At 43.6% G+C, this 25,822-nt stretch overlaps 1 protein-coding gene across 2 annotated transcripts; it reads right to left on the bottom strand.

The window, feature by feature from the left end:
- Positions 1–256: 256 nt before the first annotated feature.
- Positions 257–24,729, bottom strand: slc60a1b (solute carrier family 60 member 1b). Of its 2 annotated transcripts, XM_077214002.1 has the most exons (11): positions 24,444–24,729; positions 24,200–24,349; positions 19,545–19,743; positions 13,749–13,982; positions 13,516–13,669; positions 12,765–12,895; positions 12,505–12,678; positions 12,202–12,349; positions 1,207–1,277; positions 1,010–1,127; positions 257–904 (listed from the first exon to the last, which is right to left on the bottom strand). In XM_077214002.1, the coding sequence occupies exons 1-11, from the start codon at positions 24,539–24,541 to the stop codon at positions 777–779; spliced, it is 1,605 nt and encodes a 534-aa protein (XP_077070117.1). In that variant the 5' UTR covers positions 24,542–24,729; the 3' UTR covers positions 257–776. The 2 variants fall into 2 exon arrangements, with proteins under 2 accessions (XP_077070117.1, XP_077070118.1); XM_077214003.1 differs by having other exon boundaries at positions 24,200–24,729.
- Positions 24,730–25,822: the final 1,093 nt, after the last annotated feature.

Raw genomic sequence — 25,822 nt, 5'->3', positions numbered from 1 at the left:
ATGATGACAACAATTTTAGGATAGTTCACCCAAAAGTGGCAATTCAGTCATCATTTACTCACCCTTGCCTCATGTCATTCCAAAACTATATTACTTTCTTCTGAGGAACATAAAGGGTATTTTAAAGAATATTTAAACTAAATAACACAACAAAATAAAGACATTAAAATATATTCTGCGCATATTTTGGCAGAACACAAAGTTTGCACAACATTACGTCTCTTGACACGGTAAACAATAATTTATTGCAATATTACTGCAAATAACATTTTGCGTTAGTCGTGAATTTTCAAGAAGCTGTTGAATTTTTCAAATGAACACAGTACAATATTCTGGCCATGACCTTCTAGCCTAAGACCAGTTTAACAAGATAAAAATAGTTTTGAAGGAGTAGGGAAGTTCTAAGATTGGTGGATTATTAAGAGTTTATTCTGGTTTTTAATTTGGTGTTAATTTCAGTCTTGGGTAAAGTACAAAACTTTATTTTTATCCATTTTATGCCATAAATGACTTAATTCCCCTCCTGTAATCAAACATTTCTCACATTTGTCTTCTCTTTCTGTAATATTCATAATTAACAGTCAACATTATTGCAAAAAACTAAACAAACAAACAAAAAATACATATATAATACCAAACGTAGACATAAAAACATATTGCATCACTGTGTAGGGTTTTCTGTTGTTGTTTTTTACACAAATATGATAAAAGCACATTCACTGTTTACGGTTTAGTTGTCAAGTATTTCCAGCAGGTTGTGTGACCTGTCAATGGTTTCATCCAGAGTCACATTTAATTGATTCAGGCAGTATTACAGCAACTTTCTGTTCTGGAGCAGCTTTCTCTGAAGCAGGTGGAGCAGATGCTGGTGGGGCTTCCACCATGGCTGCTTTTTTAGATGCTCCTGGATGGTGAAGAAATTGAGTCATATAATGTTGCCCAGTTTACTTAAGTTACATACTTAACGGTTGATATAAATACTGTTTATCACCATGTATGTTGTTTTTACCTGTGAGATTTCTGTGGATGTGGTTGCACAGGATCACGCTAAAGAGGAAGATGAAACCAAGGCATCCGGTGACCATACCACACACCAAAAAACTGTAGCTGCCTTTTTTTTGAATAAGCTGGAAGAAATTTGTTTAGCGTTATTTACTTTTTTAGAAAATCCTTCCCAAGTTTTAAAACATGAGCGCAAGAACTTACTGATCCAACCAACACTTGCAAGGTCATCTCACCCATTCCGGAAGTTGTCACTAAAACTGTTGTTGCACATCCTGAAGGAAAAAAATATAAAATTTTTGTTGTTTGTTTTTGTGGCCTTGTTTGTCCATAATTATAGGGATATCTGAAAATATTCTTAAAGTCCCCCTGTAGTCAATAATTCTTTTAACATTTCCAAACAATTTGAAGTCCATTATTTTACAGTGGGGAAGATTATTGTGGAAAACATTCAAGACATTTGCCAATCTTCTCAGGAGTGGACGTCCAGGTAAATACACCCCAAGGTCAGACCGTGCAATACTCAGAGAAATCGCAAAACACCCAAGAACTACACCTCAGATTCTACAGGCCTCAGTTAACATGTTAAAAGTTCATGGCAGTACAATAGAAAAAGACAGGATGGGTATGGCATGTTTGGAAGGGTTGCCAGGAGAAAGCTGCTTCTCTCTAAAAAGAACATGGCAGCACCTGAACAAACCATAAGACTCCTGGAACAATGTCCTTTAGACAGACGAGACCAAAGTGGAGATGTTTGGCCATAGACCAACGCTACTTTTGTGTCATCGAAGGGTGACACCCCTTTTTGGGGGAAAACAAACGGATTCCTCTGAGAACAGAACTCGCTCTAGATCTGCAAACTTTCTTGATAGCATAAATGGCACAAACATACTTTGTATGTCTCTTTGCCAGTCGAAAAAGAAGCTACTGGATACGGGGTTACAGAGGTGTCTCTTTGAAATGGTGGATTAATGACCCCACGCAGTGGCCAAATATGGACTATTCAGACATCTACCACTATCTCGTGGATTGCCAAGTAGCCTATTTTTTTTTGTCATTAACACACTCACAGTATGACAAACTAGACGATGTGGCCATGTCACTTGGATCATATTTAACTTGATTTAAACTATTGACATAGTTTTGTTGTCGACTAGCTATACTAGTTAGAAAGACGAAGCTGCTAGCCGCTACTTGATTAGCTCTCACTTGGCACGCTACCTTGGCTGTTAACTGATTTTACTGTTGAAATAGTGGCAGGCTAGAACTAAAGTGGACTTGGCTGGTTTATGCTTGTGTCTAGAAAGTGCTAGGACTTTGAAAGTTGTAAAAAGGTTTACAGTGTATGGCAAAATATGTAGTGTTGGTCTATATGATACTAACAAATTATATCTCTATTCTGCGTTCACTTGCAAAACCTTTGAATTGCCCGAGAAAGTTTTATTCAGTCATAAAATTTCTACGAAAAATTTCCCCAGAGAAACTTTGGAGAATAAAATAAAGACCTGGGAGGAAATATATAGCCTTAATCAACACAAAAGTTATGCAAGTAAACGCAAAAACTATTATAGCCCAATCTTTCCTGGCATCTCATCTTTTCCCATCACTTTAGGTTTGGTTAACATCTTTAATATATCATTTCACAAGCTATCTTGAAGGAACAGAGGCATGGTCTGAGATAATAGTGTATTTACCGGTGTTGAATTCTCGGAAGATGAAGAAAATATCCGTCAGATAAAAAAAAAGTAATTTCTTCACCAAAATACAAACCGAGACAATGGAACATCCCTCATGGCCTCATCGTCTAGTTTGTCATACTGTGAGTGTGTTAATGACAAAAAAATAAGCTACTTACTTGGTGATTCCACGAGATAGTGGTAGATGTCTGAATAATCCGGCAAAGAGAGTGTGTATGTTTGTCCCATTGTTGCTATCAAGAAACTTTGTAGATCTAGAGCGAGCGAGTTCTGTTCTCAGAGGAATCCGTTTGTTCTCTATCAAGGCTACGGAACTTCGACATTACGGATGTCGTATATGGGAACTCCTCTCATCCCTCACTTCCGCTGTAATCTTATAGGTTAACGTCAGCAGAGCTGGCCAATTGACGCAAAATATGCAAATACTGGAACCCCTTTGCAGTAATAATGCAAGATCAGCGTCAATTCCCTTCAGAATCTCTCTCTTCACGCTCAAATCGTATGCTAGAAAGCTGATTCTCCACTAACAAGTACTAGGATTATTCGCCATCGTTGAAGGTGCGCCCGAGATACCTACACTGTCTCCTGCATCCGATGGCGACTGTTTGCAACCTGTGCACGAGTTCCATCGTGCCGCCCGACACGCACCTGTTTTGCGTCGCGTGCATGGGACTGGCCCATGCTGAGTCAGCCCTCAGGGATGGAGGGTCATGCGAGCACTGCGCGGACATGTCCCTTCGTGCTCTCAAGGCCAGGCGGGATGAAGCTCGCGCAGCAGCGGGGATCGGGCCTACTGCCGCCACCGTGCCGCTGGTAGCCCCCCCCCCCAACCGCGGAGTCGAGGTTCGACCCACGGTGAGTTTCCCAGACCCCACCCTCGCGAGGTCGCTGACTTTGTGTCCTTCGGGGCGAGTAAGGAAGACGACTCCATGTCCCAGTCTGCCTCCGAGAACGACTGGGGTGCGGAGCAGGCCGCACCACTAGCGGCCGCGGAGCAAGACACCCCGGCAGACCTACAGGACAAGCTCTTCCGTATCCTCTCTAAGGCCGTCGAAGAACTAACCCTCTCGGGGAAGGCTCCCGATAAGCCGTCGAAGAGTAAACTGGATACGTGGTTCCTCCAATCGAGCCGCCGCCAGGCCGCTTCGAAAAGGGGAACACCGTTTTTTTCCTGATGTGCATGAGCACGTGGTGAAGTCGTGGGCGGCCCCGCAATCGGCGCGCACCCTCACTTCCACCCAGGCCATGTTTGCCCCCGTGGACAAGGCAGGGGACCACGCCTACCCCCACATCCCCCCCGTCGAGGAGACCGTCACCACGCATCTCTGCCCGTCGGAGGGCAGCCTGCCGTCCAGAGCTTGCAGATTCACGGCCCACCAGGCTAACAAGGCTTACGGTAGCGCTGAACGATTAATTGCATTTGCGATAATATCACGATATGATGAAATGCGATTTTGTAACCGCAAAAGCTGCGATTACACTGGTCACGTGACACGCGAGAGAAAAGCAGTCTGCAGATCAAGCATCAACTTGGCACACTACGCATAGGTCTGGCATACAGGAAAGAACAGTTTATTTTTTATGTATGTGATATTGTGTTATTTATTCTCTCTCCAACAATTCCAGATCGATTCAGAGAATTTCAGAATCGAGTCTGAGCTTAGTTTTTAAACACAGATGCCTGATGACGCTGCGCGTGCTTTAGAAACAACCGTATTCTGCTTGCTTCTAATTTCTCTCTCTCTATCTCTATCTCTATCTTTATCTCTCTCTCTCTCTCTCTCTCTCTCTCTCTCTCTCTCTCTCTCTCTCTCTCTCTCTTTGTCTCTCTCTCTCTCTCACACACACACACACACACACACACACACACCACTCAAACCTTCCGAAAAATAAGCTTTCATAAAGTTCGGGGGTTTAAGCGAATTACAAGTCTTGGCCACCGGAATTTTCCTTACAAATGCTCCACAAAGGCATTATTTATGTCTTTTGGAATGCAGTTGGCTTATATATTAAAAATATGAAAATCACTGAGAAAGCTGCTTTCATTTTAAAATACTTGCGCGTGCTTTGTGAAGAGCGCTCGTGCATGCGGTTGTGAGCGACTCATTGGTTGAATGTACTTGCATCTCAAAATGCTTTTGATGCGAAATTAATGTAAACACGGTCAGTTATATCTTAAACCAACAGGACAAACCACATTTACAATTTCAAAAGAGATATGTGCATTAGTGTGAATGCAGCTTATCGTATAGGGGGAAAATCACTCCAGCTCTTGAATGGAAAACGTTCAGACAGCCTACTTTTAAATACTGAAAGCACTCTTTGTTTATTGCTTGTAATGTTTTTTTTTTGTTCCTCTTTATTTACTAGCTTTTATATTTTGAAGCTATATTAGTTTATAGCCTATTTAAAATTCTTAACATGTAATTTGTTTAATTAAATGTTTATATATATATATATATATTTAAAGTATGTATATTTACACATCTAAATAAATACATATTTTAAGTGTTATTAAGATTAATTAATAAGAAAAAAATTAGATCGGATCATGAGCTGTCTAAAGATTCCCATCCCTACTGTACAATAATTTATTGCTTGTCTTTGTCGACTTATACAGAAGGTAAAGAACTTAAAGTAATCGCATATTAAATCGCAATTGCAATATTGGTTAAAAAAATCGCAATTAGATTATTTTCCATAATCGTTCGATGGCCGTTCGATGGGGTTTCTGGTGGTCCTCCACAGACACCTGTGGCTCACCCTGTCGGACGTGCAGGAGACTGACAGGAAGACGCTGCTGAACGCACCGATCTCCCCTGCAGGCTTGTTCGGAATAGGGGTGTCGCAATATACCGGTATTGACGATAATCGTGATATTCAAAGCACGAAATATCGACATCGTGTTAATTTAGAGTGTGACAATATACCGGTATTGGCGATAACCACAATGCTTAAAATGAATAGGACTCTTATAATAACATGACACGTAAATACTCCAGCGCCAGAACCTAGTTGACCTGTCAGGTGGCTGTATTGCACCCGCTGACACCTATCAAATAAGAAGAAGACGCAGCGCGAGCCCGCGCAGCCACTCAGAGAAGAATATCGTCTGAGCGAAAGAGTGAAACACTGTCCACACCAGAGAAAAATAAGCTCGCCAGTATGGGAGTTCTTTGGCTTCAAAGAAAACAGCACCTTAAAGGGGGTCGCACACCGGACGAGAAGCGCAGTGCCACGTCTTTAAAATTCGAACACATTATTTTGTATGAGTTTACACACACCGACGGACGAGTTTACACACACCGACGGCACCACTATTTTACAGAGTAAATTGCGATTATTTTACTAGTCATGTAATGGGAAATGTGACATTAACCTGTTAACAGCGGGTTTCTGTGTTCATATATTTAAATAAAGGGTGATTATTAAATACCCAGTTTTCTTTACTCGTCTTATTTTTGTATTTGCACTTGATTTTTTTTGTTCAAATCTGCATGACTTGCACCGGCGCAACAATAGGTTTAAGAGATTTTCAGTTCTTCAGGAAACATTCAGACAGTGTTTTGCTCCAGTTTGAAACCAGATATACTTCACATGCTTGTCTTACTTCACAAAAATTTGCATTAAAATATTGAGAATGGATGAAGCAAATATGCATGTGCCTTGTGTTTATCAGTATCTTTATGTTTGTTGGGTAAAAAAGAAAAAGTAAATAAACAAAGTAAAAATAAATTTGACAAGGCTTCTATAGACATCGCGATATATCGATATTGTGGATTATTTTGGCCACAATAACCGTGGTGTGAAAAATCTAACATCGTAACCGCCCTAGTTCGGAGACGCGGTCGAGAAGGTCACCGAGCGTTACTCCGAGACCCAGAAGAAGGCGAAGGCAATGCGCCATGTTATCCCCCGAAGGGCGCCGCAGCCTCGCTCTCGCTCGTCTTCCGCCTCGGGCCGCCAAACGCAACCTGCGGCCAGACGACAATCAGCACCCCACCCGGGACCGGACGCCCGTAGAGGCCGAGGCGGCCAGTGGCAGGGAGCGGGTAACAAAAGGACGGCTCAGAGGAGCCCGCACAGAAAACCCGCCGCGTCCCCAGCGAGGCCCAAGCAATCGTCCTGACCACTCGGGCAAGAGGAGGAAAGAGCGCCAAGTTGGCCCCGCGTCCAAGCGACGCGCTCTAGAGCACTTAGTCCCTCAACGTTCTGCGAGCGACACGTGCGGTTGTGTTGTGGATGTTGTTTCTTGTTCAATAAAGCAAATTACTACTTCACAAACAGAGCTTTTTTCCCCTCTTCCACCACACACTGTGTTACCCGCCCTGCCCTCGAGCAGCACAGAGTCACGGTCAACAACTATAAAGGCATCTCGCGGGAAACGCGAGGTGTCTATTCCCAGCCCCACTTAGTGGCGATGACCGCAGGTTTAGATCGGCCCACGCTCAGTAGTTTTCAGGCAGCGTGGGAAGCTATTCCGGGCATTTCGCCACGGGTGTTGAATGTAATTCGGCACGGGTATACACTTCAGTTCAAACGCAGGCCACCCCGCTTCCGCGGCGTAATCCAGTCATTAACTTTGCCCCAAAACGCTCATGTGCTGCGGCAGGAAGTGTACAGCTTGCTCGAGAAGAAGGCAATAGTACCGGTTCCCCCGAGCGAGCGGGAGAGGGGGTTCTACAGCCGCTACTTTGTAGTGCCGAAGAAGGGAGGGGGTCTCCGCCCCATACTGGATCTGAGACCCGTCAACAGAGCGCTTCACAAGAGCGCCTTCAGGATGACTACACTGAAGCAAATCCTGGCGCAAATTCGTCCCGGGGATTGGTTCGCTTCTGTGGACTTAAAGGACGCTTACTTTCATATCCAGATAGTAAAGCGTCACAGGCGATTCCTGAGGTTTGCGTTCGAGAATTCAGTGTACCAATACACGGTGCTTCCGTTTGATCTAGCCCTCGCCCCCCAAAAAATTTTTGGAATTTGTAGACGCGGCTCTTTCACCCCTCAGGTCCAGCGGGATACGCGTCTTGAACTAACTGGACGACTGGCTGGTTTTCGCGCAGTCAAGGGAAACGCTGGTCAGCCATGTGGAAGCCCTCCTTCGACACTTGGTCGGATGGTCGGTTTGAGGGTGAAGGTCCAGAAAAGTGTGCTCACACCGAGCCAGACTACCACATTCCTGGGAATATGCTTGGATTCGGTGAGAATGAGAGCTCGCCTCTCCCCCGAGCAAGCGGAGGCTCTGAGTTCTTCTCTCTGTCTCTTCAGACCTGGCAGGCCCGTCCCGCTGAAAGAGTTTCAGAGGCTATTGCGACGGATGGCAGCGGCTTCTTCAGTGTGTCATCTGGGGCTGCTGCATATGAGACCGCTTCAACACTGGCTGAAAGCGCGCGTTCCCCCGAGCGCGTTGTATTCTGGCCACAAGCGCATTATGGTCACCCTCGGATGCGCCCGCGCCCTGGTCCCGTGGAAGAACCCGGATCTCTTCAGTTCAGGAGTCCCTATGGGCATAGTGACACGACGCGTGGAGGTCCTGACGGACGCTTTGTCCACCGGATGGGGAGCGGTCTGCTTGAGCGAGCCCGCCTCGGGGCGATGGTCAGAGAAGCAGATGGAGTGGCACATAAATCGCTTGGAACTAAAAGCGGTCTCTCTAGCTCTAAAAGCTTTCCGGTCTCGGCTGGAGCAGCAGTATGTGTTGATTCGGACCGACAACACTTCCGTGGTCTCGTACATAAATCGCCATGGCGGTGTCATTCCAGAGCCCTATTCAAGCAGGCGGAATCCCTTCTGCTGTGGGCGGACCGGTTTTTCCTCTCGGTGAGAGCGGCTCACATCCCCGGTGTTCTAAATCGCGGAGCGGATATGCTCTCGAGGAGTGGGATTCCTCAAGGAAAATGGAGGCTTCACCCCGGGACGGTTCAGCTGATATGGAATCGTTTCGGCAGAGCGGAGGTCAACCTCTTTGCGACTAGCGAGAACGCGCATTGTCAGATGTTCTTCCCGCTGTCCCGTTCCACTCGGGAGGTGGACACGCTAACTGCGCGATGGCCGAAAGTTTGTCTCTATGCTTTTCCTCCGCTGAAAATTTTGCCCATGGTGTTGTGCAAAATCAGGGAGGAGAAGGCGACGGTGATTTTGGTAGCCCAGAACTGGCCGAATCAGCCTTGGTTCGCGGATTTGGTAAAGTTGCTGGCGGGGCAGCCTTGGGAGATTCCGCTCAGGAAGGACCTACTGTCCCAGGGGAACGGATCGATCTGGCATCCCAGCCCCGGTCCGTGGAGCCGCCATGTGTGGCCGCTGCAGGGTCGCTGAGCGGGAGGGATGCACTACATTCGCGAGTTTTGAATACCATTGCGGAAGGGCGAGCCCCGTCCACCAGGCACCTGTATGCTCTGAAGTGGGGTGTTTTCTCAAAATTGTGTCAGGATGTCGGTATAGACCCAGCGAACTGCTCTGTGTCGGATATTCTACGCTCCCTTCAGTGCAGGATGGATGAGGGGAGCCTTCCATCCACTTTGAAGGTATATGTGGCCGCTATTGCTGCGTTTCATCCCCCCATTGACGGACAGTCTATCGGTAGACATGCGTCGGTGACACGGTTCCTCAGGGGAGCTAGGAGATTATGCCCTGCACGGCCGCCTTCGGTTCCGCCGTGGGATTTAACTCTAGTTTTGGAGGCTTTGTCACGACCGCCTTTCGAGCCCTTGGCTTCAATTGCCTTTAAGGAGCTTTCGGTTAAAACGACGCTGCTTCTCGCTCTCGCTTCGGCGAAGCGGGTTGGGGATTTACAGGCTTTCTCTGTAAGTGAAAATTGTATTCGCTTTGAACAGGGAAACTGTAATGTGACTCACAGACCGAGGCCGGGTTACTTCCCTAAGTCGCTTAACACCCCGTTCAGAGCACAGATTGTTTCTCTGCCTGCTCTATCTGGTGAGCCATCAACCTCTCAGGGTTCAGATGCTCAGAGTGCTATTTGCCCAGTCAGGGCGCTCCGGGAATACATTTCTTGTTCGGCCGATTTTCGACAATCGGACCAGCTGTTTGCTTGCTTTGGCGGGTGCAACAAGGGACAGGGGGTCTCTAAACAGAGGCTTGCTCACTGGATCGTGGACGCTATTGTTTTGGCTTATGATTGCCTGGGGCAGGAATGCCCCCTTAATGTCAGGGCCCATTCGACTAGGGCGATCGCCGCCTCGTGGGCCTGGACTAAGGGTATGTCTATTCAGGATTTATGTCTTGCGGCTGGCTGATCTTCTCAGAACACGTTTGCCAGGTTTTACAAGTTGGATTTGCCCTCTGTAGCGTCTCGAGTACTTTCGGTGAGTTGATTGCATGCACAGCATTGTGAAAGCTGCTCTGTGCTTTGCTCATAAGTTGTTCTGTGTGCTATTGTGTGTGTTTTTACTGTTGTCACCGCTATGCGTTGGCCTTCTTTTGATGTTGTTGTTGCCCTGTTGGTCGACAGTGCAAACTTTCCCCGGTTATAGTGCTCGGGATATGCAAATTCTGGCAGTGTTTTGTGAGCTTGTGATTGGTCCCTTTGGGCCTATCAGAGGTTAGATGTTCGCTATTGGCCAATCTCGGCCTATCAGATGCTTGCATACTGGGGGGGGGGGGGCGGTCTTGGTATTGGGTTCTGTTGTCAGTGGTTTGTTATACTGCCACGGCGGGATTCTATACAGTTCCCATATACGACATCCGTAATGTCGAAGTTCCGTAGCCTTGATAGGGAACTTCTCCGGTTACTTTCGTAACCTCGGTTCCCTGAAAGGCAAGGAACGAGACATTACGCTCGCCGCCGTGTTCGCTATTGATTTAGCGTTTTCGTTCGATTCTGAAGGGAATTGACGCTGCTCTTGCATTATTACTGCATATTTTGCGTCAATTGGCCAGCTCTGCTGGCGTTAGCCTATAAGATTTCAGCGGAAGTGAAGGATGAGAGGAGTTTCCATATACGACATCCGTAATGTCTCGTTCCTTGCCTTTCAGGGAACCGAGGTTACGAAAGTAACCGGAGACGTTTTCCCCCAAAAAGGGGCGTTACCCTTTGATGAAGCAAAAGTAGCGCTGGTCTATAATGCATAGCGCCAAGTTAGGCGAAAACTAAACGCAGCAAATTAGCACGTCATACCACGAATTAGCACGATGATTTTTGGCTTGTTTTGTAGCCACAGGATTCAGCCATGAACTCATCTGTAAACCAAATTATTCTAGAGACAAATGTGAAGCCATCTGTCCGACAGCTAAAGCTTGTTAAAATTGGGTCATGCAACAGGACAATGACAACAAGAACACCAGTAGATCTACAACAGAATGGCTGAAAAAGAAAAGAATCAAGGTGTTGCACTGGCCCAGTCAAAGGCAGGACCTTAAGACAGCTGTGCATAAACAGATGCTCACAAACCTCAATGAACTGAATCAACGTAAAGAAGAGTGGGGAAAAAAATCCTCTAGAACAATGTAAGAGACTGATAAAGTCATACAGAAAACGATTAAGTTATTACTGCTAAAGGTGCCTCTGCAAACATTAAAATAATAAAGTGTTCTTAGTTTGTCACATATGGCTTCTCTGTTCCAAAGGCTTTATTTTTGTTAAATAAATGATGACATTTTATATTAAATATAATTTTTTTATTGTAAATTCACATTTATTCTTAAAATTAATGTAGGAAAAACATAAAGACAGTAACCTATATTTAAAATATTTGTTTAATGGCATATTTTTATGAAAGAAGGCATCACTGATACCAACACTGCAACGTAAGTCTATGAAATTAATTTTTTTCTCAACTAATTATAACCATTTGGCATTAGTCTTTATAAAATATAAAACTTTTAATTTAAGTGAACTTAAAACAATCTTTACATGAACCCATTTTAATAAATGTCACATTTACCTGTGCCCTTCAATATGCTGTATCAGGGCTAATTTTTTCCTAATGTCTCAGTCAGACCAGTTCAGATTTTTACTTGCCCAGTCAAAAATCAACAAAAAGCTATTTTGTTGTTGTTTTGACCCATGTAACATTTTAAACCGCGCTTTAAGATTTTCAGGTAGGTCTAACAGGTAGGATACATACAGAAATTAAATAAAGTTATCAAACACAGTCTTTACTGCATACATTATAAATTAAATATAGATTAATCCTTATTAAGACTACAAAAGTTATTTATTCAAGAGCAGTGAGAGATTTTCTCTTTTTCTTTAGTTTTTTTTATTATTCTAATGACAGACAGCAACAGATTTATTAGACAGGAGATTCACAGATGAGCACCAGTACAGAACTGCGTTCTCTTTTGTCCTGTCGCGCTTGAATGGTTTAAAAGCAATTGCATGAAGAAGAGCGTGATCATATAATGTAACGCTAGCCAAAGGGAAAAAAACGGATGTTGCGTTAATTACGTTAAGTGTTTTTAACTGAAAAAATTTATTGCATGCTTTTGTGTGTTAATTCAGTGGCTGTGATATAAAACATGAAGTATGCTGTGTGCAGTTTACCGCGGTAGTTTAGGATGTCCTCAGTGTAGGCCACTATGCAGGGGAAAACACTGCTGATGAAAAGCCCGAGCAAGGTCGTCCCAACAAACAGAAACACTCTGTTTGTGTAGAGGATCAGTAACAGCAGCAATGTTACATTCACACCAGCCTTAACAAAAAAGAGAGAGAGAGCAGAGAGGATCCAAATTCAACAATCGTAAATCATGAAGGAAACAACTTATAGGTAGTTTGGGTGGTGTATACTCTGTAAATAGTGGAAATCAGCTCTATGTATGTTAAGTCGAGTATTTCATTATGGATTACCAGGTTCACGATGAGCAGATGCACCGGCCTGAAGCGGTACGATAGCGGGACAGACACCAGTCGTCCAGCAGTGACGGCTGCCCAGAAGATACTGTTCAGGTATCCTGCCATTTTAGCGTGCAGAGATATGGGAGATGAAACAGCATACGTGTAAACAAAGCCGGCATAGACCCCCTAAAGGTGAGGTTCAAGGGTGAATTTTAACTTGCAGTTGTCAAAAAATATTCATAAAAGTAATTAGGCTCATTGAGCTTTCTCACCATAATGCCCTCTGTCATAAACAGCGCCATACCACCCAAGATATGGATTAAAAAAAAAGTGGCCGGTAACCCACGCAGGTTACCATTCATACAGCAGCTGAAAATGTTTCCATGTCCTGAATGATGAAAATCTAGGGGGACCAGATTAAGAAAAAAAAGTGAAACAAAGTTTGGGAGAGTTATTGAGTCAGAAGTTCAATTGCATAAATGATTTTACATGTTAGTTTTAATCACCTATACTACTGTTTAATGGTTTGAGCTCAGTATGATTTAAAAAAAAGAAATTATTACTTTTATTCAGCAAAGATGCATTAAATTGATTAAAAAAAGACAGTAAAGAATATAAAAAAGAATTTCTATTTCTAATAAATGCTGTTCTTTTGAACTATCTATTCATCAAATAATCTTAAGGAAAATATTTTGAGGTTTCCAAAAATGTGAAGCAGAATATTAATATTTTCAACATTAATAATAATAATAAATGTTTCTTGATAACAAATCTGCATATCAAAATGATTTCTGAAGGATCATGTAACTAAGGACTGGAGTAATGATGCTTAAAATTCAGCTTTGATCACAGGAATAAATTACACTTAATATAAATTAAATATTTTAAATTGCAATACTTCATAATATTACTGTGTTTTTTTATTAAATAAAAGCAGCCTTGATGAGCATAAGATAGTTCTTACAAAAAATCCTACCGTCCCTAAATTGCTGAATGTTAGTGTAGTTCAAAGATCACTTGTACCTGCATCGCATGGTTCGGGCATTTCTGTGATTTCTGGTGCTTTAGTCTCCATGGCTAACTCATCTTTGTCCAGCAGTCGTGGAGGGCTGTTCGTACAACAGCGAAGCAGCTTCTCTTTGTACATTAACACAAAAACCGCAATCGGCACAGGCAACTAGGAGAGAAAAAGACTGAGATTTCACAGAGATCCAGGCTCTCCAGCACACTGCACAGAGAGCTGTACATCAGCTTACATTTATGACAGCCATGATCCAGAAGGCGTACGACACACTGGCCTTCTCCTCGACCAGCTCAGAGTGCGGGGAATTCTTAGCAAGGATTACAGGTGACCTGTCGCTGGATCTGAAGTGGTGAAGTATCTCTGTGGCATTTTCTGTGCTATTACTGCCCAGGCAGTGCTCTGATATAAAAGGCTCTGCAATCAGGGGGCTCACCAGAGCACCGAGCCCAATGAAGAAGTGCAGTGCCTGGAAAGAGAGTGAAGACACTGATGGGAAACTGTCATGTTAGGCAGAAACACAGGAAGCAATCGCGAGTATAATACAATATTTATTTAGCACAAAACACACAAGTCCAGGGTGCAGTGAGCCAGGTGGAGATAGGTGACGCAGGGACTTCGATGGTCAATACCGGTGACGTGCAGACAAACGGTGAGACGATCCAAATCCACACGGAAGACGACGAACAGGAAACACCAGGCAGGAACACGAACCAGAAGACAGGGGAACATCAAACAACGATCTGACAAAGGTGAGAGAACAGCGGTGAGTTTAAGAAGCGTGGTGAGATGAACTGCAGCTGGTGATTGTAATGATGAACAGCTGGAGTGGATCAGGTAATGACATACAGACACGCCCCTTGCACACGTGCACTCATACAACAACATAAACACAAGACTAGAAGGAACCAGCGAATACATCTACCGTGACAGTACCCCTCCTCCTAAGAACGCCTCCTGGCGTTCTCAGACTCCCTTACCTGCCGATTGTAATCATCGATAAGGGAGTGATCCAGGATGTCCCTAGCAGGAACCCAACTTCTCTCCTCCGGACCGTAACCTTCCCAGTCCACCAAGTACTGAAATCCGCGTCCCCTCCGCCTAGAGTCCAGAATACGGTTGACCGAATATGTGGTCTCCCCATCTACGAGCCGCGGTGGGGGAGGAACCGGGACAGGCGGATTAATGTGAGAATGAAAAACGGGCTTGATTTTAGATACATGGAACACGGAATGAACCCTCCTGTACGCAGGAGGTAGTTTGAGGCGGACTGCCACCGGACTAATAATCTTGGTGACAGGAAACGGGCCAATAAATTTGGGAGCAAGTTTATTAGAAACGGTGCGAAGAGGAATGTTCTTAGTTGAGAGCCACACTTTTTGACCAACGACGTATACGGGAGGCTTTGACCGGTGGCGATCGGCCTTGGCCTTGGTGCGCGCCCCCACCTGGAGTAGAGTCTCCCGGGCTCTAGTCCAGGTGCGGTGACACCTCTGGACAAAGGCGTGAGCGGAGGGAACCGCAACCTCGGATTCCAGACTGGGAAAAATTGGTGGCTGGTAACCTACACTACACTCAAACGGAGATAGGCCCGTCGCTGACACTGGCAACGTGTTGTGTGCGTACTCCACCATAGACAGTTGTTGACTCCAAGACGAAGGATTTCTGGAAACCAAACATCGCAACATTCTCTCCAAATCTTGGTTGGCTCTCTCTGTTTGACCATTGCTCTGGGGATGAAACCCAGATGACAGACTAACCGTCGCCCCCAGTAATCTACAAAATTCTCGCCAAAATTTGGACACGAACTGGGGTCCCCGGTCGGAGACCACGTCTATCGGGAGGCCATGTAACCGAAAGACATGATCTACGACCGTAGCCGCTGTCTCCTTAGCTGAAGGTAATTTGGGTAAGGGAATGAAATGTGCTGCCTTCGAGAATCGGTCCACCACAGTTAAAACTACTGTGTTACCCTGGGAGGGTGGGAGGGCGGTAATAAAATCTAGAGCGATATGGGACCAAGGTCTCGAAGGCACCGGCAGCGGTTGAAGTAGCCCATCTGGAGGTCGATTGGAAGACTTACCCGTGGCACAAACAGAGCAAGCCAAAACAAAATCGCGAATGTCACGAGCCATAAGTGGCCACCAGAATCGTTGCTTGACTAGAAATCCAGTGCGATTAATTCCTGGATGACAAGCTACGTTGGAGCTGTGACCCCACTGGATAACGTCAGACCGTAAGCCCTCCGGCACAAATAATCGGTTCGGTGGACACCCGGGCGGAGGCGTTACCCCTTCCAAGGCCTCTTTGACCTTCGCTTCGACCTCCCATGTGAGTGTTGAAACAAATACGGTTTCGGGTAAAATACACTCGGGAGTGGACGGGCGACCGGAAAAATCAAATATACGAGAAAGTGAGTCGGGTTTGATGTTCTTAGAACCCGGACGATATTGGAGAGAAAAATCAAAACGACCGAAAAAAAGTGCCCACCGAGCCTGCCTGGAGTTCAATCTTTTAGCAGTTCTGATATATTCGAGGTTCTTATGATCAGTCCAGACGATAAAAGGTACCCCCGACCCTTCTAACCAGTGTCGCCACTCCTCCAACGCCAACTTGACTGCCAACAACTCTCTATTACCAATGTCGTAATTACGTTCGGCTGGAGATAAACGATGGGACAAAAACGCGCAAGGATGCATCTTGTCGTCTACAGGTGAACGCTGAGATAACACCGCCCCTACTCCCACCTCTGATGCGTCGACCTCCACCACGAACTGACGTGATGAATCAGGGGTAATTAGAATGGGGGCTGAAACAAAGCGGCCTTTGAGTTTCTTGAACACAGTCTCGGCTGTGTCGGACCACCTGAACGCAGTTCTGGGGGAGGTCAAGGCAGTCAGAGGCGCGACCAGCTGGCTGAAGTTGCGAATGAATCGCCGGTAGAAATTGGCGAACCCCAGAAACCTCTGCAGGGCCTTGCGGGAATCTGGACTTGGCCAATCCACCACAGCCTTAATCTTCTCAGGGTCCATCCGCATCCCCTCAGACGACACGATGTATCCTAAAAAAGGAACAGACTGTGCATGAAAATCGCATTTCTCCGCCTTGACAAAAAGCCCATTCTCTAGCAACCTCTGAAGCACTCGTCGGACGTGCTGCACATGCTCCTGGAGAGATGCAGAAAAAATCAATATGTCATCCAGGTAGACATATATGAATTGATCGATCATATCTCGCAACACGTCATTGACCAGTGCCTGGAAAACTGCTGGGGAGTTGGACAGCCCAAACGGCATGACCAAATATTCAAAGTGCCCCCTAGGGGTGTTAAACGCAGTCTTCCACTCATCACCCTCCCTGATGCGGACCAAATGATAAGCGTTACGTAAGTCCAATTTGGTGAAGATGGATGCTCCCTGCAACCTCTCGAAGGCTGAAGACATCAACGGCAAAGGATAAGTATTCTTTACCGTGATGTTATTCAGCCCTCGGTAATCAATGCAAGGTCGCAGAGAACCATCCTTTTTCCCCACAAAAAAAAACCCCGCCCCCGCTGGAGAAGAGGAAGGGCGAATGAACTTGGTTGCTAGAGAATCAGAAATATATTTCTCCATAGCCTCTCTTTCAGGAATCGAAAGCGAATATAACTTGCCCTTAGGCGGAGACTTACCTGGGAGTAAATCTATTGCACAGTCGTAGGGACGATGCGGAGGGAGAGAAGCAGCACGAGACTTACTGAACACTTCCTTCAGGTCCAGATACTCCGCGGGCACGTTAGACAAATCCCCTGCTTCCTCCTGAAACACAGAAACAGGTACAGACGAACAAGCAGAGACGAGACAAGACCTATGACATTCCTGACTCCACTCCAGCACAGATCTATGTATCCAGTCCACTCGGGGGTTGTGTTGAATGAGCCATGGGTGTCCTAGAACAACGGGTGCCAGGGGTGAATCCAGAATAAAAAATGAAATAGTTTCCGAGTGATTGCCAGAGGTGATGAGAGTGATTTCTTCAGTGGATAATGAGATGGTGGGAAGTTCTTGTCCGTTGAGTGCATGAACTGCAATCTGCTGTGGGAGGGGTTTGATGGGAATCTGAAATCTGCGTGCAAAATTATGGTCCATGAAATTACCTTCGGCCCCCGAATCCAACAGTGCTTGACAATCGTGCTGGTGGACTGACCATCTTAGTCTTACCGAGAGGAGGGTGGAGGTAGATCTTGTCGTGGATGAGGTCTTCCTGGCGGAGATCCCACCCGATAGTAGCCTCATGTTTACTATCGGGCTGGGCCTTTTACCGGACAGTTGTAGGCGTAGTGTCCGGCTCCTCCGCAGTACAGGCAAAGGCCCTGGGACCTCCGCCTCTCCCTCTCCTCCCGGGAAAGCCGAGCTCGACCCACCTGCATGGGCTCGTGATCGTAGACGGGGCTGACCACGTCCCTGCCGCTGGATCGTAGCCCGTTGGCTGCCTCAAGTGTGCGGGTGGGCGTGGCTCGACGCTCGACTCTGGACAGCCGAGCGTCCACCCGCAGGGCCAGATCAATGAGTCCGTTGAGGGTAGTGGGAAGATCCAGGGCGTAGATCTCCTTCTGGACGTGGTCAGCCAGCCCATGCAGGAACATGTCCCACTGCGCCTCCTCGTTCCATCCACACTCTGCCGCCAAGGTCCGGAACTCGATGGAAAACTCGGACACTGATCTTCTTCCCTGCCGTAGCTCGACCAATGTTCTGGCCGCCTCTCTTCCAGTGACCGCACGGTCAAAAACCAGTCTCATCTCGGCGGCGAGGGTCTGGAACGAGGCACAGCATGGATTTTGGTTTTCCCACACCGCCGTTCCCCAGAGTGCCGCTCTCCCAGTCAATAGCGTGAGCACAAACGCCACTTTGGCTTGCTCGGTCTGAAAAGTATGAGGTTGCAGGGCAAAGTGCATAGAACATCGAGTCAAAAAGGCTCTACAAAATGACGGTTCACCTGAGTATGCCTCTGGGGTGGGTAGCCGGGGTTCTGACTGGGAGGGGCTTCCTGATGATGCGGGAGGAACGGCCGGTGTGGGTGGCGCAGTGGGAGGTCGTAGGCGCTGGATCTGCTGGGTGAGCTCGGACACCTGCGTCACCAGGGCTTGAACTGCACGGCCCGTATCTCCAATCTCCTTCTCTTGCGAGTCCATTCTACGGATGCTGTGATGGATGAACTCTTCGAGTGAGGATGACGAGGCGCTCGCTGCTTCCATACCATGGTCAGATCGTTCTGTCATGTTAGGCAGAAACACAGGAAGCAATCGCGAGTATAATACAATATTTATTTAGCACAAAACACACAAGTCCAGGGTGCAGTGAGCCAGGTGGAGATAGGTGACGCAGGGACTTCGATGGTCAATACCGGTGACGTGCAGACAAACGGTGAGACGATCCAAATCCACACGGAAGACGACGAACAGGAAACACCAGGCAGGAACACGAACCAGAAGACAGGGGAACATCAAACAACGATCTGACAAAGGTGAGAGAACAGCGGTGAGTTTAAGAAGCGTGGTGAGATGAACTGCAGCTGGTGATTGTAATGATGAACAGCTGGAGTGGATCAGGTAATGACATACAGACACGCCCCTTGCACACGTGCACTCATACAACAACATAAACACAAGACTAGAAGGAACCAGCGAATACATCTACCGTGACAGAAACACTACTTAGAGCTGTCAACCTATAATACAACTGATTATAACATAAATAAATCATGCATTTTATAATTTCCCTGTCCAAACCACACTTAGCTAAAGCAGCCAATACAGAAGTGAATCTCACAAAATGTCCAGGTCAGATTCTTCCCTCTCCCCCCAAAAAAACAAAAGTAAAAATAAGAAATCAAATGTTGTTCTTTTACGTTGATGTAGTTCCTATTGACTGACATTATTTTCTGACCAACAACTGATTCAAATAAAACACAAATATGATTATTTTAAATAAACACTACTGTACATAAATGTATGTATAGAGTAGATCAACACCTCCCTGAGTGATGGTCTCACCTGCAGGAAGATAGCAGAGTCTTTCTTATACATAGACACCAGTCTGAAGTTTGCAATAGTGTCAATGATGCCCATAGCCAGGCCTGACACTGCCATAGCAACCGCCAGCAACAGCACATTATAGCAAAGTGGGATGATAGCAAAAACCACAGAGATGATGAGGGAGGAGAAGAAGAGAGCGATGAGAGCACCGAACAGCCTGAGAAGACAAGGAAAACAGCTTGGTTGCTTGATTATTTGTCAATTTTCCCACTTCATTTTTTTTTATTCTTCCAATTACAAATGCTAATGGTTAAGATCTGTAATAGCTATCAAGTGACCCCACAAAATTGATATTCCAAAACATGATGTTTCTTAGAACTTCAAGGACATTCTTAAATTGTATTTTTTAATGTGCTTTCATGAGGTCATGTGTAGGGCTGCACGATCAACTGAAATAAATAAATACATGCTCTACAAGTTTCAGAGTGAAGCATGGCACTGTGTTCTTTTATTATTATCTTGTATTATCAATTTTATTTTTTATTATCTCAGAGCGGCTTGAACTCCATCTCTGCATCTGTTCTGAGTTTGGGTCGCTTATAACATGTGTTTGAGATGTGCCACCCCTTTCCCCAAACTTGTAATGAGAAGCACTTATGAACAAAAGAGAAGCTTTAAGGGCTCCCTGCTTTTTTCATCAAAATAAAGTTTTATGGTTTAATATTTGAAAATGATATAAAGGCATCAATACATTTTAAGCATTGTCATTTTTTAGAATAAAATAAAATAATCTTTTTCTCTTAGATTATTGAAATAATAATCTTTTAGTCATTTTTATATTTATATTTAGTAATAATTATTTTATAGCCATATTAATATATAATCAATTATGTTGCCAATCAATTATATTAATGTGAAATAATATATATATATATATATATATATATATATATATATATATTTGTCTTTAAAGCTATAACATATTTAACATGATTTTTCTTTCAACTTTTTTAACAGCTGACATTTTTTCATATTTTTTATATTAAATATTTTTATATATATATATATATTAATTCAATTCATTAAAATATAACATTATATAACAGATTAATTAACCATGTTTAAAAAACAATATAAATAGGCTATATTTTGAAATCTGTAAAATTTATACATTTGTCTTTAAAAATATAAAAAATATTTTACGGGATTATTATTTTCATTTTTTAAATATGATTTCAAAATATATTTCTAAGTGTGGTTCAAATAAATCTAGTTATACAAATATATATGTAGGTGTTAGCTTCACCTTATGATGAATCCCAGCTCAAGGTTCACAATTTGCAGTTTGTGAGACACGGTGACAGCGAAAGCATGTTTTTATTGCACTGCTCAAATCACATCTGTTGAGGATGTCAAGAAGTTTCAGGCTGAAAGCTGACATGAAAAGTTTAAAATTTTCTCCAAAAAAATGAGATTTATTTCTCAAAAAATAAATCCGTCTCAAAATGGACAATAAAAAGTTAACCAACACCAGAGATACACATGGTAAGGAGCAAGCACTTGAAAAAAGGAATGAAAATGAGTGCCAAAAGTGCATAAACTCCCCAGGCAAGTGTAATAGACTCGGAGTCTGACAGCCATTTACTGTCTGACATTTAAACTGAAACTAAACAAAACACATTGTTTCCAGGGCCGGCGCCACGGGGGGGCGTGAGGGGGCGACGCCCCCTCAACGGGACTCTCCCGCCCCCTCAGATCACCATGAATGTAAACGGGATTTTACTGTTAAAATATGCTATTTAAAAATCACATTTTGCCAATTACATTTTCACATTTTCGTGAATATTAACCTAAATTTATATTTTAGTTAGCCCTTTCACTCGTAAGTTTAAAATATTCTAACTGACCACCCAGCGTGAGTTTTTCAAGGCGACCGTTATTTAGAACCTGTCGCTTTAATGTTTCCATGGTGACGCGTCATTGCTTGTCACGTGACAGAGCGCAACCGCAACACAGCGCTGAATGAATGATGATCTGCTTTTATGTCATTTTTCCTTTTTTATTCAAAATATTCACAAATGTATTAGCTATAGCATGAAACACTGATATTCCGATTGTCAAATATGTGCAAGTGGATGTGTTTTGTTGTTTGTGCGATGGGCGGCGCCATGTGGTTTGTGCCACTGCCACAGTTCAGAGAATCAGATCTGTTGGATTTACAACACGTAATTTCTCCACTAATCATGAAATACATAAGTGGCCGGTGAACTGAAGAAGAAAAGAGCAAAATGTAAAGCTACTTACAGAGTGTGTATCCAACATGTAAAACGTGTCGTCTTATTGTTATGGAAAGGATTATTATTTATTGCCGCTTCCATAGACCTTAGTGTGTTTTAAAATTTCACTGATCGAAGCGGCAACGAGCACTTTGATCACTTGATTTAAAAAAACTACACATTTCAGCGCTATAATGACTCTAATTTGACAAACGAACAAAATGAATGCTCTGCTAGTTAACTGGAGATGTTTTATTATTTGTATTGGTACAAATTGGTACATGCCGCAAAGATGTTTTAAAAAGTGGTGGGGAGAATATCGACCCTGGCAAAAAAAGTGGTGACGTGCGTTAATGTGAACGCCCCCACTCGGTATTCCAGACGCCCCCTCATCAGTTCTCGGCTGGCGCCGGCTCTGATTGTTTCACAAACATTGTTTTACAATGAGCAGTGGCGGTTCTAGACCATTTCAACTGGGGGGGCCAAGCTGGGGCCAGTTGTACTGTTAGAGGGGCCAGTTACATATAGACCTCATTGTTGTCATATCATTTTCTGCACTGCACTGCAGGCATTAACAGGCAAAATACCATGTTTATAATCATTCAACAATGTATTTGCATTTCCATTATATTTTTACATTTGCATTACATATTCTGTATTAGTCACAGTAACTGTAATTGAAATGATGTCCTTCTTTCTCTTCATTTTGGTGAGAACTATAGAGCAAAAGCAATGGGGACCAAGAAGCGTATTAATTCATTTACTGAAAATAACTGACTTGCTAGGTAACTACTAACCGTTTACAGGTTACTGCACACTTTTTAAAGTCAAATTGAAGGCTTTTTAAGACCTGAAGAAATCATAATTAATACCGTACATTAGGGGTGTGCAATATTGACAAAATATATCTCAATATTTACAATGTTTTGTTGATAATTAGATGATAATTTACTGATTGTGTTTTTGTGCTGGTGACATGGCCGGTTTAGGCCTGTTGTTGACAGCAGACTCACAAAGATATTCATATTTTTTAATATTCTATGCAGTGGTCAGTTAACAGCAGGGACCGAAATTCATTTTTTAATTAATTTTTAATTAATTTAATTTGCCAGCTTAAATCGATTTCCAGGGGCATTTTCACCTATATATGGAGATTCTTTCTAAACTTATTTAGAGTTATGAATCACCTTTTATGTCAAATACTAACATTCAAATTATACAGTAATTATACTTATTTATACAATAAAACTTGATTATACAATAATTATACAGTACCACTGTTACCAGTCAAATTAATTAATTCAATCAAAATCCATGTTTGCAGTGCAGTCTAGAGGTGACACAGAAGCGGCATTAATATATTTACACTCCATTTACAATTGCATAAATAAAGCTATGAGATTTATTTTTAAATCAATATTTAAACATGAAATGATTTCTAATTTTAACGTTTTAATTAAAGGGTACTTTAAATATGAAACTAAAACCGCCAGTAGGCGGCGGAAAGTCACAGAAGTGAGTTGAGGGATTCATTCATTCAACCGATTCGTTCAAACGGCTGATTCATTCGGGAAAGCAGCAAGTGATCAAAACGCGGATTTCAGTCAATAAATCATCGCTGTCTGTTGCATTGAGACTCTGCTACGGTTTCATTTTGAAATTCTAGTCGGCGAAATAAAGGGAAAACAAAAAATATTGACAATATTGTGTCTAAAAAGTAACTCATGTTAACTTATTGTTGATTTAACTGTTGTATAACATCAATATCACAGTTGCAATTGTGCACGGGAAAACGGCACTCTTGCTGATTTGATATTCTAATATAAGAACATAATATGATATAAATATAAGAGGCCTACCTATGAACCGCACACAGCAGTGAAAGAACCATAGACAAATGCGATGTCAGCTCACAGTGCCTCGTACATAGTTAAAACAATGATTACAATATTTTAATAGACAATACACATCGCACACCCGATACGCACATACAGAATGAACTTGCAACTGACCAGATTTCTCCTTCTCTCCTCTCTCGCGTGCAGGAGACAGACGTTATTCTGCCGCGATTCCCGCGAATGTGATGCGAATTGTCACGTGAACAAGCAAATCCACAAAGATAGAATAATAAAAAAAATAATATGCATACAACGATAACAAAGATACAAAAAACAGTTTTGTAAAAATTATTTCACACTCCACATTTAGGGGGGCCACAAGGGGGGCCAAGCTTGTTGTCACAGGGGCACGGGCCCCCCTGGCCCCCCCTCTAGAACCGCCACTGACAATGAGTTCATTGAATTGCAGCAATGGAGAGTTTATCTTGACGCAGATGAGCATCTGTATTGGACTCCCTGCACAGTTTACCAGCAGAGACACACTAGCTTCTCTACTCACGTTTTTGTGAAAAGTCCCCCAGCCGAGCTGCCGATGAGCAGGCAGAGCTGCTGGGAGAAGAACACCCAGGTGATCTCCTGTAACGTGGAGCCTGTCTGGCATTTCAGATCTATGATCGTAGGTCCCAGGAAGGCGATGCTCAGTCCAAAGCTAAAGAACACACTCCAGTATGTCAGTGTATGTTGACAGTTCCTACGGAAAAGTGTTAATATACGCTCCTCAATTAACATAGCGTGAAAATCACCAATCTATTCCACTGACAGCTGTACTGGTGTCTGGATGTTCCTGTCGGTGGGTTTCAAACCATTTGCTTTGGTGACAGATGTCAGAATAGAAGCTCATTCCTCACATTTATATTCGTTCACTCCTCCCATTTCATTAACCTTTGTCCGATGCTTCAGAAGTTATAATGCCTACAAATCAACTTTCAAAGGATCTCTTCGAAACTGTCAATGATTTTCAGTGAAACTGTCAATGATTTTGATCCTCAACGATAGTCGTGGATAAGTGTGTGTACGTAAAGGCTTGGATTGACGACAGGTCGTTGAATAATTAGGGAGGGAAAAGCACATCCGAGGCAAACGGTCACTCACTCTGCGGATGTGCATTGTTTTTCGAATAAAATTAACAATAATTCATAATTCAACGGCCCATCGTCAATTATTCCACTCATATTGTATACAGTTACCACACCTGTGGCCTATTTCAAGACATTTGTTAGGATTTTTTTCTTTTCTTAAAATGCTCTTAAAATTGTTTGTAGTAGGCAAGGCATTTAATCCAAGCCTCCGTTGCTAAATTAATTCAAAAACATAATTTGAGCTAGGAGGTTCGAGCCACTGATAGCAGACACTGGTGGTAGCTAATGCAGTTATAGTTATTACTGTAGGTAGAGAGAGAGAGAGAGAGAGAGAGAGAGAGAGAGAGAGAGAGAGAGAGAGAGAGAGAGAGAGAGAGCGTGTTTGAATTACCTGAGTCTGTCTGTCAACAGTGTTGTTCAACATCATCAGAGACAGACAGCGTCTAGTGAAACTGTACGTTTATCTGCTCTAAGAACAGTGCCGTTATTATCCCACTAGTGAGAAATGTCATGTAGCTTTTAAGTTGTTAAACTATTTTACTAGGGGAAAAATCCTAAGGGCAGCACTGACGTTTCTGTGCGAGTCTGTCCGTACTGTATGTGTGCGTTTGAGTGGGAAAGAGAGATAGCGGGAGAAAGAATGTGGACAATAAAACGTAATTTTTGCTTGGTCAGTGTCGTTGTGGGTTTTGGTCCTTTCTTTTCTTTTTTTGTTATCGGCTTTTAAATAAAAAAACGACCTTTGAAATAAAATTTCCTGCGAAGTGATATGGAACTGTAATGCGGTCAAGTCAAGAACAGCTGGAACTACTTTAGCCGTGCGTTTCTCGTCAACCAATCAGATTCGAGCATTCAAGTATACTTTAAGCCCCGTAGTATAATGTTAACATAACTGGACCACTGATATATTAAATCAATATGATCTAAACATTCACCAGCAAATAACCCCTAAAATAACATTTCTAAAGGTTGGTTTTAAATGCTTTATTGTTGGCTCTTCAACTTAGAGTGAATGCGCTGACTACGTCACTGATTCGCTTTAA

The sequence above is a fragment of the Siphateles boraxobius genome, unplaced genomic scaffold (assembly GCF_051911475.1).
Source record: "Siphateles boraxobius isolate OS27281-9 unplaced genomic scaffold, OSU_SipBor_1 68, whole genome shotgun sequence".
NCBI lineage: Eukaryota > Metazoa > Chordata > Actinopteri > Cypriniformes > Leuciscidae > Siphateles > Siphateles boraxobius.
This window is presented reverse-complemented; position numbering and strand designations above follow the sequence as displayed.